At 41.7% G+C, this 16,075-nt stretch overlaps 1 protein-coding gene across 1 annotated transcript; it reads right to left on the reverse strand.

The window, feature by feature from the left end:
* Nucleotides 1–295: 295 nt before the first annotated feature.
* LOC139324348 (uncharacterized) lies at nt 296–3,163 on the reverse strand. Its single transcript, XM_070954064.1, has 4 exons — nt 3,124–3,163; nt 2,718–3,025; nt 766–886; nt 296–672 (listed from the first exon to the last, which is right to left on the reverse strand). The coding sequence occupies exons 1-4, from the start codon at nt 3,161–3,163 to the stop codon at nt 296–298; spliced, it is 846 nt and encodes a 281-aa protein (XP_070810165.1).
* Nucleotides 3,164–16,075: the final 12,912 nt, after the last annotated feature.

Genomic DNA, 16,075 nt, shown 5'->3' on the forward strand with positions numbered 1-16,075 from the left:
TGAAAGTGATCAATCTTAATTGGCTAATCAAAGATCTGAGGCAGGATATGTACTTATGTTTTAACTGTTTTACGCCTTCCCTGAATAGGATATTAAAATCTCCTCATTTTGGTTGCAATTCCTGGAAATCATTCTCTGGGGACAAACACCAATGATAAATGATCTTACACAAATTCTCGGCTTCCCTGTGAGCCTTCTACCCTCCTGAGATGCAAAATTTTCTTGAGATTCAGTGAATTGTGAAGGAAATAACAATAATAAATCCTTGTTGATTAATCCAGGATCTGTGGCTCAATCAAGTTGAAGGACTGCTCTGAAGAAAAGAAGGTTTTTGCTTGGCCTCAGATTCACTTCCTCTCACTGTGCCTCTTGCACAGTAATAGATTGCTGTGTCTTCAGCTTTGAGGCTGTTCATTTGTAAATACAGCTGGCTTTTGGCATTGTCCCTGGAGATGGTGAAGCGGCCCTTCACTTTGTCTGAGTAGTAGACATCTCCTGCATCATAACGTAACCATGAAACCCATTCCAGACCTTTCCCTGGAGCCTGTCTCACCCAGCCCATGTTGTAGCTGCTGAAGCTGAATCCAGAGGCTTGGCAGGAGAGACGGAGGGACTCCCCAGGTCTTCTCACATCCCCTCCAGATTCCACCAGCTGTACTTGAGACTGGACTCCTAAAAAGAAAAGGGATTTTTTTTTTTAAATGAGATGTCCTGCATAGAGGAAGAGAATATGAAAATAAACTCTATATGGAGGGAAACAATTACCATTGAGGAGTACTAGTAAGGATACAAGGTTTAGCCACATTTTTGCTCCCTCTAATGAATGGAGGGAATTGACAAGAGAGGATTCAGCAAATAGCACAAGGTTGAGTTTGGTGGGTGTTGTCTGAAGAGGGAAACCATCCGGCTCTTTTAAAGGGGAAATGGTGTCTGAATTTACATATCTGTTGAGATAAAAGACATTTCAATGAACATAACTTACATCTAAATTTTGTAATCAACATTCTAGTCCTAAGAAAAGTTTTGGACACTTTTCCCCCCTTGAGTAAATAGGAGAAAGGGCCTGTTTACTATACATTAACTACCAAAAAGGCTTGAAAGTATCACTACATTTCCAAATCATTTTACTGGTAGGGAATAAATGGACACTTTAGTCCCATTAAAGGATACATATTAGAGAAGTTAAAAAAAGCTAGTATATTTGAATTAGAACATTTGCTATCAGATAGTTTCTTAAACCAATCCCAGCTACCATCAAGGAACACTTTTTCAGCTAGGCAAATTGGGGCCACTCAACTCACAAAGTAAAACTTAAGTCATATTGTGACCAAATACAGTCTTTCAATTCAAAGAGAATGATAAATAATTCTCTTTATATTATCCAAAAGATTCTGTTTGCTCTGAGTTTTCTGTTGTAAACGTAGACATGGTTTCCCAGTATGGATTATAGAGATTGGACTCCTAAAGTGAAGTGAAGAAGAATTGAAGTTGTTTTGAGTTCCATGGAGAGATACTTTAAAATCTTCTGGATTGCTATATAGCATTTTTATCAGTGGTGGGTTGCCCCCGGTTCGGACCAGTTCACAAGAACCGGCAGTAAAACTGGCAGGAGACCCTGCCCAATGCTCCGGATGTCTCATTAGGGAGCTGCGCAGGCATACAAGCACAGTCCTTTTGTGAACCGGTAGTAAAGGTAAGTAGAACCCACCCCTGATTTATATCTATAAGCAGTGGTGGATTCCACTTTTTAAACAACCGGTTCTGTGGGCGTGGCTTATTTGGGGGCATGGCTAGTTGGCCATGTGACTCAGTGGGCGTGGCTAGTTGGCCATATGATTGGGTGGGTGTGGCTAGCTGGTAATGTGACCTGGTGAGCGTGGCTATATGCATACGGTCTACTCAGAGGGCTGAAAAAGTGATTTCTAGCAGGTCCTCACACTTTTGACCGGTCCTCGCACTTATGACCGCTTATCATTTATGCCGGTTGCAGCATTCTTAAAAACAGTGTCACTCATTTCAGAACTGCAGTGCTTCATGTGACCGGGTGGGTGTGGCCAGGTGGTCATGTGGCATCGCTTCTTTGCCCTAATGACAGTGAATTATTACAGAAATAAAATAAAAAAAATATTATCTGACTTTCACAATGAGACAATATCTAATGACAGTTTTTAAATTCCCTTCCCCTCCCCCATCAGGTGCCTAGACAATGGGATTCCATGTGACAATATTGCCCTCTAGTGTCCAGAATGAGGAGAGGACCCATCTTCCTAATTCTCCAAGGAGATTCTTTTGGTGCAGATGTTTCCTCAATGTGAGAAGGGCAGTTTGGAGGTTTAGAACAGAGCTTTTCAAACTTTCTTGTGGCTTCTTGTTCTACCTTAAGGGGCTTTGTAGAATAGATTGACCCCCAATTCTTTATAACAGCCCTTTTCTAATAATAATAATAATAAATCCTAGACTAAACCTCATCAAAAATATCACTGGAAGCCAGGATCAACAAACACAAATCATACTTTGATCATGTCGCAAGAGCAGATTCACTCAAAAAAGAGACAGAGGGGCATGCAGAATTGTGATCTACACCCAAAGTTTCTAAAGTTCTCACTAGACAATAATCAACCCTCATTGATAACCCAGGATTTGAGGCTTAGACAAGTTGAAGAAGTGCTCTGGAGAAAGGAAGGTTTTTGTTTGGCTTCAGATTCACTTCCTCTCACTGTGTCTCCAGCACAGAAATAAATTGCCATGTCTTCAGCTTTGAGGCTGTTCATTTGCAGATACAGCTGGCTTTTGGCATTGTCCCTGGAGATGGTGAAGCGTCCCTTGACTTTGTCTGAGTAGTAAGTACTAGAACTAGGGCTTATGTAGGCCACCCATTCTAGTCCTTTTTCTGGAGCCTGCCTCACCCAGTTCATCCAGTAGCTGCTGAAGGTGAATCCAGAGGCTTGGCAGGAGAGACGGAGGGACTCCTCAGGTCTTCTCACATCTCCTCCAGACTCCACCAACTGGACTTGAGATTGGACTCCTAAAAAGAAAAGTGTTTTTTTTTTTTAAAAAAAAAATGAGATTTCCTGCGTAGAGGAGCAGAACATGGAAATAAGCTCTATACGGGGGAATAATTACCTTTGAGAAATACTAGTAAGGACACAAAGTTTAGCCACATTTTTGCTCCCTCTAATGAATGGAGGGAATTGCCAAGAGAGAATTCAGCAAATAGCAGAAGGTTGAGGTTGGTGGGTGTTGTCTGAAGAGGGAAACCATGGGGCTCTTTTAAAGGGGAAATTGGGTCTGAATTTACATATCTGTTGGGATAAAAGACATTTCGGTGAACATAACTTACATCTACATTTTGTAATCAACATTCTAGTCCTAAGAAAAGTTTCGGACACATTTTTTTCCTTGAGTTCATAAATAAATGAGTCAGTTTACTGTACATTAACTACAAAAAAGATTTTGAATAATTTCACTACATTTTAAAATGATTTTATGTAATAGGGAATAAATGGACATTTAGTCCCATTTAAGGAAATTTATTAGAGAGGATTAAAAAAGCTAGTACATTTGAATTAGAATGTTTGCTATGAGATTGCCTCTTAAACCATTTTTTATTTTATGGAAAATCCCAGCTACCATCAAGAAACACCTTTTCAGCTACGCAAGTTCGGTTCACTCAACTCACAAAGAAAAACTTATGTCATATTGTGACCAAAAACATCTCTCACTTCAATCAGAATGATAAATAATTCTCTTTATATTATCCAAAAGATTCTGTTTGCTCTGGGTTTTCTGTTATAAACCCAGACATGGTTTCCCAGTATGGATTATAGAGATTGTACTGCTAAGGTAAAGTGAAGAAGTGAAGTTGTTTTGAGTTCCATGGAGAGAAAGTTTAAAATCTTCTGGATTGCTGTATAGCATTTGTATCAGTGGTGGGTTGCCCCCGGTTCGGACCGGTTCGCAAGAACCTGTAGTAAAATCAGGGGTAGCTCCTCCCACTGCGCCGGATGTCATCATCGGCGATCTCCACATGCGTAAAAGCGTGATCCTTTTGCGAACCAGTAGTAAAGGTAAGTAGAACCCACCCCTGATTTATATCTATAAGCAGTGGTGGATTCCACTTTTTAAACAACCGGTTCTGTGGGCGTGGCTTATTTGGGGGCATGGCTAGTTGGCCATGTGACTTGGTGGGCGTGGCTAGTTGGCCATATGATTGGGTGGGTGTGGCTAGCTGGTAATGTGACCTGGTGAGCGTGGCTATATGCATACGGTCTACTCAGAGGGCTGAAAAAGTGATTTCTGGCAGGTCCTCACACTTTTGACCGGTCCTCGCACTTATGACCGCTTATCATTTATGCCGGTTGCAGCATTCTTAAAAACAGTGTCACTCATTTCAGAACTGCAGTGCTTCATGTGATCGGGTGGGTGTGGCCAGGTGGTCATGTGGCATCGCTTCTTTGCCCTAATGACAGTGAATTATTACAGAAATAAAATAAAAAAAATATTATCTGACTTTCACAATGAGACAATATCTAATGACAGTTTTTAAATTCCCTTCCCCACCCCCATCAGGTGCCTAGACAATGGGATTCCGTGTGACAACATTGCCCTCCAGTGTCCAGAATGAGGAGAGGACCCATCTTCCTAATTCTCCAAGGAGATTCTTTTGGTGCAGATGTTTCCTCAATATGAGAATGGCAGTTTGGATGTTTAGAACAGAGCTTTTCAAACTTCTTGCAGATTGCACCACTTTTTGGCTATAGCAATATTCGAGTACCACCAGTCGCCTAGCAAGGTGTCAAAAACTTAATGACCGAAAAAAAAAAAGAAAGAAAAGAAAAAAGGAAAAAAGTGATTGTTGTGGCCCATATGCAGCCTGTGTGGCTGGTGGCTGATTCAGACAGCGAGGAGGCTGGTGTGGTGCTGCACCAGCAGCCTGTGCAGCTGGCACTCGAGTCAGACAATGAGGAGGCTGGAGAAGATGTGGTGCCAGAGGTGGGAATTCAGCCAGGGCCTTCAGAACCTCCAGAAGCTCCCTTAAGTGAAGAGGACGAAGAGGAGGAGCCTCTTCTCAATGCACGGGCGCGCAAAGCTGCCAAAAGGCAGGAGTGGCTCCTCAGGAGGAGGTCTCCTCGAGAGTAAAGCCTGGGGCTAATTGGCCACTCCCTTAGCCTATTTAAGGAGGAATGCCGACTGAAGCAATTTGCAGGGAACAATTTCATTCACTCTCCTTCGTGCCTTGATCTTAATTCTTTGCAAATTGCTTCTGGGCTTTCATAGTAAGATTACGATTATTTATTCTTTGGATTCTTGTAGGCTGTTAAGAAAGTTTGGAAAAACTTCCTTTGTTTGGAAAAAAAAAAACCTTATTTAATTTAGTAAACTAAGGTTTTTTTTTATTTATTTATTTATATGCCGCCCTTCTCCGGAGACTCAGGGCGGCTTACAATGTGCTCAGCAATAGCCTTCATCCTTCTGTATATTTATACAAAGTCAGCTTATTGCCCCCACAAACTGGGTCCTCATTTCACCTACCTTAGAAAGGATGGAAGGCTGAGTCAACCTTGAGCCTTGGCGAGATTCGAACCTACAGTAATTGCAGGCAGCTGGTCTTAATAAGCTTAATAACAGGGTGCCTTAAACCCCTGTATTACCAAGGCTCTTTTTGTACAGACTTTGTGTGTGCTGTGTTCTTTGGGGTCCGTAGCTGGGGCAGAACAGTAGAGTACAGTTTGTCCACAGTTTGCTTAGTGATGGACGTTACAATGGAGCTGAAAAAAGTGGCTTATGTCCATTTTTGGCACTGAAGACCATTGCAGAATTCCCGGGCTCACACGATTTACATTTGGATGCTTGGCCTCATACTTATGACGGTCACAATGTTTTGCAACCTTCTGATTGGCAAAGCCAATGGGGAAGCAAGATTCACTTAACAACCGTGTGACCCAATTTCACCACGGCAGTGATTCACTGAACAAATGCATCAAGAAAAGTCGTAAAATGGGACAAAAGTTCCTTAACAAGTTTCTCACTTAGCAACATAAATTTTGGGCTTGTTTGAATGAAAATCCATCTGGTTCAGTTCCAAGTCGGGAGAAAGGTACTGGAGACAAAATGGGGGCTGGAGGCTGATTGGAAAGAAAGGTTCCCTTTATTACTTTATTTAATTTTATTCTGTATTATTTTATTACTACCTGTGAATGACTACTTCAGCTTCAACCTCAATAATACACGAGTACACAATAGATACAAACTTAAAGTGAACCGCTCCAAACTTGATTGCAAAAAATACGATGTCACCAACATAGTGGTCAATGCCTGGAATGCACTACCTGACTCTGTTGTTACATCCTCAAACCCCCATAGCTTCAACCTTAAACTGTCTACTGTTGACCTCACCCCATTCCTAAGAGGTCTGTAAGGGGGTGTGCATAAGCGCACCAGCGTGCCTTCTGTCCCTGTCCTACTGTCCCCATTTATTCGTACCCATTTCCTGTATTCACATTCATGTTTATACTTATTCCTGTTATTTCGTACATATTTGACAAACTAACTAACCAGGGGTGGGTTCTAAATTTTTTTAACTACTTGTTCTGTGGGCGTGGCTTATTTTGTGGGTGTGGCTTGGAGGTCATGTGACTAGGTGGGCGTGGCTAGCTGGTGAGAGTCATTTCTGGAAGGTCCTCGCACTTACGACCAAGTCCTCGCACTTACAACCCAACTCATTTGTTTGCTTTTAACACTGATCAGCTGTAGGACGGCCCTTTGAAGCCCAGCGGCAAGAGTTTAAACAGTTTTTTTCCCTCTAGTCATCAGCTGGAACTCAGGAGGCAGCAATAGATTGGGGGTGGGACCAAATAAAAGGTAAGAATAACGTGGGGGGGGGGGAGGCCGGGGGGGGAAGAACCGGTTCGGTGACGCCATATCGTCACCGCTACCGGCTCAGCCGAACCAGACCGAACCGGGAGGAACCCACCACTGTAACTAACTAAATATAAATAAATAAATTGAGGAAGCAGAACCAACCACATGTGATTCTGGGCAGCTGAGAAAATGGAGTTGAGAGTGCATGGGTTTTTACACCTTCTTTGGACTTTGTATATGAGCTTCCTGTTCCTGGGCAAGAACATGTCCTTTAATATTCCCTTGGCTGTTGTCAGATTCCTATGGGGGTCATGTAGGGGTCATAGCTGGCTCTATAGGCAAAAGGGGAAATGCAAATCCTAGATGTTTGTCTGAGCTAATTTTGTCAACCTTTTGTTCGTTGCTTACCCGAGTTTCTCTCTTGACCGAGACTTTCTAAACGAATTACCAAATCTGCATTTCTAAAAGCTGGCCTCCTCAGTTTCTGCTTTTTCTCCATTTCTATTTCCCTATATTTCCTATAGGGAAATATAATATTCTTCCTTTTTAGTATTTCCCAAAGATATTTCATTCTTCTAGCAGGGAGGGCTTCTCACAGGCTCAATTGTGGTCGTAGATAGTTGAGAACTATCTGTACACCCTCTTTTAATGGGAAAATTGTGCCTGTTTGTCTGACATTAATCTTCTCACTGTTCTATCCCCTTTCTCTCCCTCTGCTTGTCTCAGAGAGGCCTGTCATCTTCTCTTTCCCTGTTGTCTTTTTTTTCTTCCACTTTACCCTCAAAATCTCCTCCTTTTTTTTTTTTTATAAAAAAAAATTGATTTATATGCCGCCCTTCTCTGGAGACTGAGGGTAGCTTACAGTGCGTTAAGCAATAGCCTTCATACTTTTGTATATTTATACAAAGTCATCTTATTGCCCCCACAAACTGGGTCCTCAATTTACCTACCTTAGAAAGGATGGAAGGCTGAGTCAACCTTGAGCCTGGCGAGATTCGATCTTACTTTAATTGCAGACAGCTGGTGTTAAATTACAGTGCTCTGTCTCAAAGAGTCAGGCAAGAGATGGTATGACTGCCTGGCCAAAGCCCTTAACTCTATGGGCTTCACCACCACCTCAGCAGACAAATGCTTCTTCATAAAGAGAGAAGAAGAATCATTTGAAGGCATCCTTGTCTCCATGGATGACATATTATACGTAGGTAAGCAAAAAACCAAATGTGACTAGTTCGCCACTGAATTAAGGAATCAAAATGTAATATGTCAGAAGCAAAACCCAGCGAAACTCCCATGCAACCAGACTTCTTAAAGAATATGTATAATGAAGCAGAACCCTTCACTGATAACAAATTATACAGGTCTACCATAGGATCACTACTGTATATAGCAAATTGGACAAGACCAGACAGTGCCTTAGCTATCAACTTACTATCCAGACATGTGAGTAAACCCACAACTTTCCATTGGGATGCCATTAAAAGGTTACTCAGATACTTAAAATATAGTATTAATGCCCACTTATGCCTTGAACCAGACTTATCCACGAAACCAAAACTATCATGTTATGCGGATGCTGATTGGGTAGGACATATCAAAAGTAGGAAAAGCACCTCCGGATATGTGTTTTTCCTCAACAACAGCCCAATACATTGGTACACAGGAAAACAAAAACTGGTAGCCACCTCCACCACCGAGGCAGAATTCGTCTGCTTGTCTAAGGCCGCAAATAATCTAATTTGGTTTGATGACTTATTCAGCGACATCTGGGCAGAACCATCATACCCAATAATCATTCACGAGGATAATAAAGCAGCCATCGAAATATCGAAGGCCGATGCTGTTAGTCAACAGTCAACACACATCGATATTAAGTGTAAGCATCTTAGGCAATTCTCAGAGATCAGGTTTATTAAGGCCATACACTGTGACACAGAAGAGCAAACCGCAGACATACTTACCAAACCTTTACCTACCAAACAATACGCATACCTCGTGTCGAAAATATATGTTTATATGTAACTCACGTGATTTTATGTATATAAACGCCATGTACCAGCCATCAGTTAGACATTTAGAGGGGGTTTTGTCATGTAAAATGTCTAACTCACTTGTATCCCAATTCCGCACAGTCCTGCAAGGGTTAACGCAACCACATATCCCATTACTCCCACAATCCCACCTTACCTTTAACTCCTCCCCTTGGGTATAAGAGGTCAGACCACGAGGCCATCCAGCAGTTCCAGATGTGTACCTGTAAGAGAAGGATAAAGGGCAGTTGCTATTAACTGAATAGGCCTAAGATTAGTTCAGGCCTACAATAAAAGAGTCAATGGAAGATATCATATTGTCTTGTGAGTTATTGGGTTAGATCCATCAACCTAACAAAAACTGAAGTCAGGACACATCTTCTTAATTCTCCAAGGAGATTCGTTCAGAGCAGATATTTCCCCAATATGTGTTTGCCAGTTTGAATACTTAGAAGGGTTATCCTAAGGTTTCCTTTTTACCCTTCCATCGGGAAAGTAAACAAGCACCTTTCATTCCAGTGAAGTCAAATCAACTGGTAGACTTGGAACTGTTTTTATTTTAGTTACAGCAAACTTTTTTAATACCTACATCCAAACTTCTTCAAGTTCTCACTAGACAATGATCAAACCTCATTGATAACCCAGGATTTGAGGCTTAGACAAGGTGAAGAGATGCTCTGGAGAAAGGAAGGTTCTTGCATGGCAGCAGATTCACTTCCACTCACTGTGTATGTGAGTATGTAGCACAGTAATAAATTGCCGTGTCTTCAGCTTTGAGGCTGTTCATTTGCAGATACAGCTGGCTTTTGGCATTGTCCCTGGAGATGGTGAAGCGGCCCTTGACTTTGTCTGAGTATGTAAGAATACCCGAATTGGAGCTTATGTATGACACCCATTCCTGTCCTTTCCCAGGAGACTGTCTCACCCAGCTCATGCCATGGGTGCTGAAGGTGAATCCAGAGGCTTGGCAGGAAAGACGGAGGGACTCTCCAGGTCTTCTCACATCACCTCCAGACTCCACCAACTGGATTTGAGATTGGACTCCTAAAAAGAAAGTGTGTTTTTTTTTAAATGAGATCTCCTGCAGAGAGCAGCAGAATATGGAAATAAGCTCTATACAGGGGAATAATTACCTTTGAGGAGTACTAGTAAGGACACAAGGTTTAGCCACATTTTGCTCCCTCTAATGAATGGAGGGAATTGAGAAGAGGGGATTCAGCAAATAGCAGAAGGTTTAGGTTGGAGGGTGTTGTCTGAAAAGGGAAACCAGGGAGCTCCTTTAAAGGGGAAATTGTGCCTGAATTTACATATCTAATGGGATAAAAGACATTTCGGTGAACATAACTTACATCTACATTTTGTAATCAACATTCTAGTCCTAAGGAAAGTTTTGGACACATTTTTTTCCCTTGAGTTAATAGGAGAAAGGGCCTGTTTACTGTACATTAACTACAAAGGTTTGAAAATTTTCACTACATTTCCAAATGATTTCATGTAATAGGGAATAAATGGACATTTAGTCCCATTTAAGGAAACTTATTAGAGAGGATTAAAAAAGCTAGGACAGGTGGTTGGAATTAATAATCTAGATAAAAGACACTACAGAAGATACTACATGGAATATCAATATAAAGTCACTCGGGTGGTTTTTTATATATGAAAATACTTATTATTGATGGGGGCAGATGGTAATTGAAGATACTGAACATACTGTTGGATGTAGAACTTGATGTTACCCTAACATGGGCGATGGAATTAACAATCCAGTTGAAAGACATTACAGAAGATATTATATGGATTACAAACTTAAAGTCATTTGAGGATTTTATTTATATATCTTTTAGTGGTGTGGTGTGGGCAGAAGAACAAAGATATTAAAAATATTATGTATGGTAGACCTGTAGGAAAATGGGTGGAGATAGGTTAGGATTTGATTGTTTAATTTAGGAAAAGGGATGTTATGTTCAGATATTAATATACGTAAAAAGATTTGAATTAAGAGATATATGTATGGGGGTGGAGGAAATGGGTAGATTATGAGTTGAATAAATGCTAAATTAGGATTTATCATATAATTTTATAGCTGAATGTTGCTTTGAAATGTATAGTATAGGGGGAAATATAATAATAATGTTAGAAAGAAATGGTTAGCATATGGGGGGTGGTGTAAAAGGATAGTAAAGTATTATATAATCTGATATCAATTTGGATTTTATTTTGGAGAAGCCATGGGGGGAGGGGAGGGGGAGGGGGGTTAGGGAGGAGGGGGGAAAAAGGGGGAAAAATCTGTATTTGAAAAACTTTTTCAATTAAAAAAAAAAGCTAGGACATTTGAATTAGAATGTTTGCTATGAGATTGCCTCTTAAACCATTTTTTATTTTATGGAAAATCCCAGCTACCATCAAGAAACACCTTTTCAGCTAGGCAAGTTGGGTCCACTCAAATAATTTTTTTTGTATTATCCAAAAGATTCTGTTTGCTCTGAGTTTTCTTTTGTAAACCCAGACATGGTTTCCCTGTATGGATTATAGAGATTGGACTGCTAAGGTGAAGTGAAGAAGAAGTGAAGTTGTTTTGAGTTCCATTTGAGTTTCATTTAAAATCTTCTGGATTGCTGTATAGCATTTGTGGTGGGTTGCCCCCGGTTCGCAAGAACCGGTAGTAAAACTGGCGGGAGGCCCACCCACTGCCCCGGATATCGTCATCAGCAATCTGCAGATGTGTAGAAGCGTGATTCTGTTGCGAACCGGTAGTACAGGTATGTAGAATCCACCCCTGATTTGTATCTCTAAGCAGTGGTGGGATTCAACTTTTTTAACAACCGGTTCTGTGGGTGGCTTATTTTGGCGGGCATGGCTTGGTGGTCATGTTACGGGGTGGGCGTGGATTGGTGGTCATGCGACCGGGTGGGCGTGGCTAGCTGGTCATGTGATTGGGTGGCCGTGGCTATGTGCAGGACTACTCAGAGGGCTGAAAAAAGTGATTTCTGACTGGTCCTCGCACTTTTGTCTGGTCCTCACACTTTTGACTGGTCCTCACACTCATAAATCCTCACATTAATGCCTGTTGCAGCATTCTTAATAACCGTTTTCACAACTGCTTCTCTTCACCATGCTGACAACATAGGGCACAAAACATAAAATGTGAGGACAGTCATAAGTGCAAGGACCGGTCAAAAGTTTGAGGACCAGTCAAAAATAACTTTTTCAGCCCTCTGAGTAGTGCCTACCCAGAGGGCTGAAAAAAGTGATTTCTGACAGGTCCTCGCACTTTTGACCGGTCCTCGCACTTATGACCAGTCATCATTTATGCCCATTGCAGCATTCTTAACAACCGTGTCACTCATTGCACAACTGCAGTGCTTCATGTGACTGGGTGGGTGTGGCCAGATGGTCATGTGGCATCAGTTCTTTGCCCTAATGACAGTGAATGATTACAGAAATAAAATAAAAAAAATATTATCTGACTTTCACAATGAGGCAATATCTAATGACAGTTTTTAAATTCCCTTCCCCTCCCCCATCAGGTGCCTAGACAATGGGATTCCATGTGACAACATTGCCCTCCAGTGTACAAAATGAGGAGAGGACCCATCTTCCTAATTCTCCAAGGAGATTCTTTTGGTGCAGATGTTTCCTCAATATGAGAATGGCAGTTTGGATGTTTAGAACAGTGTTTTCAAACTTCTTGCAGATTGTACCACTTTTTGTCTATAGCAATATTCGAGTACCACCAGTCGCCTAGCAAGGTGTCAAAAACTTGATGACCGAAAAAAAAAAAAAAAAAGAAAAAAGGAAAAGAAAATAGGAAAAAAGTGATTGTTGTGGCCCGTATGCAGCCTGTGTGGCTGGTGGCTGATTCAGACAGCGAGGAGACTGGTGCTGCACGAGCAGTCTGTGCAGCTGGCACTCAAGTCGGACAATGAGTCTGGAGAAGATGTGGTGCCAGAGGCAGGGATTCAGCCAGGGCCTTCAGAACTTCCAGAAGCTCCCTTAAGTGAAGAGGACGAAGAGGAGGAGCCTCTTCTCAATTCACAGGTGCGCAAAGCTGCCAAAAGGCAGGAGTGGCTCCTCAGGAGGAGGTCTCCTCGAGAGTAAAGCCTGGGGCTAATTGGCCACTCCCTTAGCCTATTTAAGGAGGAATGCCGACTGAAGCAATTTGCAGGGAAAAATTTCATTCACTCTCCTTCGTGCCTTGATCTTAATTCTTTGCAAATTGCTTCTGGGCTTTCATAGTAAGATTACGATTATTTATTTTTTGGATTCTTGTAGGCTGTTAAGAAAGTTTGGAAAAACTTCCTTTGTTTGAAAAAAAAAACCTTATTTAATTTAGTAAACTAAGGTTTGTACAGACTTTGTGTGTGCTGCGTTCCTTGGGGTCTGTAGCTGGGGCAGAACAGTGATAGAGTACAGTTTGTCCTTGATTTACAACAGTTTGCTTAGTGACAGACATTACCATGGTGCTGAAAAAAATGACTGAAGACCATTGAAGAATCCCCGGGGTCACACGATTTACATTTGGATGCTTGGCCTCATACTTATGACGGTCACAGTGTTTTGCAACCTTCTGATTAGCAAAGCCAATGGGGAAGCAAGATTCACTTAACAACCGTGTGACCCAATTTCCCCACGGCAGTGATTCACTGAACAAATGTGTCAAGAAAAGTCATAAAATGGGACAAAAGTTCCTTAACAAGTTTCTCACTTAGCAACATAAATTTTGGGCTTGTTTGAACGAAAATCCATCTGGTTCAGTTCCAAGCCGGGAGAAAGGTACTGGAGACAAAATGGGGGCTAGAGGCTGATTGGAAAGAAAGGTTCCCTTTATTACTTTATTTAATTTTATTCTTTATTATTTTATTACTACCTGTGAATGACTACTTCAGCTTCAACCACAATAATACACGAACACACAATAGATTCAAACTTAAAGTGAACCGCTCCAAACTCGATTGCAGAAAATACGACGTCAGCAACAGAGTGGTCAATGCCTGGAATGCACTACCTGACTCTGTTGTTATATCCTCAAATCCCCATAGCGTCAATCTTAAACTGTCTACTGTTGACCTCACCCCATTCCTAAGAGGTCTGTAAGGGGGTGTGCATAAGTGCACCAGCGTGCCTTCTGTCCCTGTCCTACTGTCCCCATTTATTCGTACCCATTTCCTGTATTCACATTCATGTTTATACTTATTCCTGTTATTTCGTACATATTTGACAAACTAACTAACCAGGGGTGGGTTCTAAATTTTTTTAACTACTTGTTCTGTGGGCGTGGCTTATTTTGTGGGTGTGGCTTGGAGGTCATGTGACTAGGTGGGCGTGGCTAGCTGGTGAGAGTCATTTCTGGAAGGTCCTCGCACTTACGACCAAGTCCTCGCACTTACAACCCAACTCATTTGTTTGCTTTTAACACTGATCAGCTGTAGGACGGCCCTTTGAAGCCCAGCGGCAAGAGTTTAAACAGTTTTTTTCCCTCTAGTCATCAGCTGGAACTCAGGAGGCAGCAATAGATTGGGGGTGGGACCAAATAAAAGGTAAGAATAACGTGGGGGGGGGGAGGCCGGGGGGGGAAGAACCGGTTCGGTGACGCCATATCGTCACCGCTACCGGCTCAGCCGAACCAGACCGAACCGGGAGGAACCCACCACTGTAACTAACTAAATATAAATAAATAAATTGAGGAAGCAGAACCAACCACATGTGATTCTGGGCAGCTGAGAAAATGGAGTTGAGAGTGCATGGGTTTTTACACCTTCTTTGGACTTTGTATATGAGCTTCCTGTTCCTGGGCAAGAACATGTCCTTTAATATTCCCTTGGCTGTTGTCAGATTCCTATGGGGGTCATGTAGGGGTCATAGCTGGCTCTATAGGCAAAAGGGGAAATGCAAATCCTAGATGTTTGTCTGAGCTAATTTTGTCAACCTTTTGTTCGTTGCTTACCCGAGTTTCTCTCTTGACCGAGACTTTCTAAACGAATTACCAAATCTGCATTTCTAAAAGCTGGCCTCCTCAGTTTCTGCTTTTTCTCCATTTCTATTTCCCTATATTTCCTATAGGGAAATATAATATTCTTCCTTTTTAGTATTTCCCAAAGATATTTCATTCTTCTAGCAGGGAGGGCTTCTCACAGGCTCAATTGTGGTCGTAGATAGTTGAGAACTATCTGTACACCCTCTTTTAATGGGAAAATTGTGCCTGTTTGTCTGACATTAATCTTCTCACTGTTCTATCCCCTTTCTCTCCCTCTGCTTGTCTCAGAGAGGCCTGTCATCTTCTCTTTCCCTGTTGTCTTTTTTTTCTTCCACTTTACCCTCAAAATCTCCTCCTTTTTTTTTTTTTATAAAAAAAAATTGATTTATATGCCGCCCTTCTCTGGAGACTGAGGGTAGCTTACAGTGCGTTAAGCAATAGCCTTCATACTTTTGTATATTTATACAAAGTCATCTTATTGCCCCCACAAACTGGGTCCTCAATTTACCTACCTTAGAAAGGATGGAAGGCTGAGTCAACCTTGAGCCTGGCGAGATTCGATCTTACTTTAATTGCAGACAGCTGGTGTTAAATTACAGTGCTCTGTCTCAAAGAGTCAGGCAAGAGATGGTATGACTGCCTGGCCAAAGCCCTTAACTCTATGGGCTTCACCACCACCTCAGCAGACAAATGCTTCTTCATAAAGAGAGAAGAAGAATCATTTGAAGGCATCCTTGTCTCCATGGATGACATATTATACGTAGGTAAGCAAAAAACCAAATGTGACTAGTTCGCCACTGAATTAAGGAATCAAAATGTAATATGTCAGAAGCAAAACCCAGCGAAACTCCCATGCAACCAGACTTCTTAAAGAATATGTATAATGAAGCAGAACCCTTCACTGATAACAAATTATACAGGTCTACCATAGGATCACTACTGTATATAGCAAATTGGACAAGACCAGACAGTGCCTTAGCTATCAACTTACTATCCAGACATGTGAGTAAACCCACAACTTTCCATTGGGATGCCATTAAAAGGTTACTCAGATACTTAAAATATAGTATTAATGCCCACTTATGCCTTGAACCAGACTTATCCACGAAACCAAAACTATCATGTTATGCGGATGCTGATTGGGTAGGACATATCAAAAGTAGGAAAAGCACCTCCGGATATGTGTTTTTCCTCAACAACAGCCCAATACATT

Source organism: Pituophis catenifer, unplaced genomic scaffold (genome assembly GCF_029215685.1).
Source record: "Pituophis catenifer annectens isolate HBS135680 unplaced genomic scaffold, rPitCat1.0.hap2 SCAF_15, whole genome shotgun sequence".
Taxonomy (NCBI): domain Eukaryota; kingdom Metazoa; phylum Chordata; class Lepidosauria; order Squamata; family Colubridae; genus Pituophis; species Pituophis catenifer.

Bases quoted from the DNA above. Each gene is read 5' to 3' on its own strand.
- LOC139324348 (XM_070954064.1), bottom strand. From the start codon at position 3,163: ATGTGGCTAAACTTTGTGTCCTTACTAGTATTTCTCAAAG. The intron at 3,026-3,123 runs GTAATTATTCCC...TTTTCTTTTTAG, and splicing joins CTTACTAGTATTTCTCAAAG to GAGTCCAATCTCAAGTCCAG. The intron at 887-2,717 runs GTGAGAGGAAGT...TTCCCTCTTCAG, and splicing joins ATTTCTGTGCTGGAGACACA to ACAACACCCACCAAACTCAA.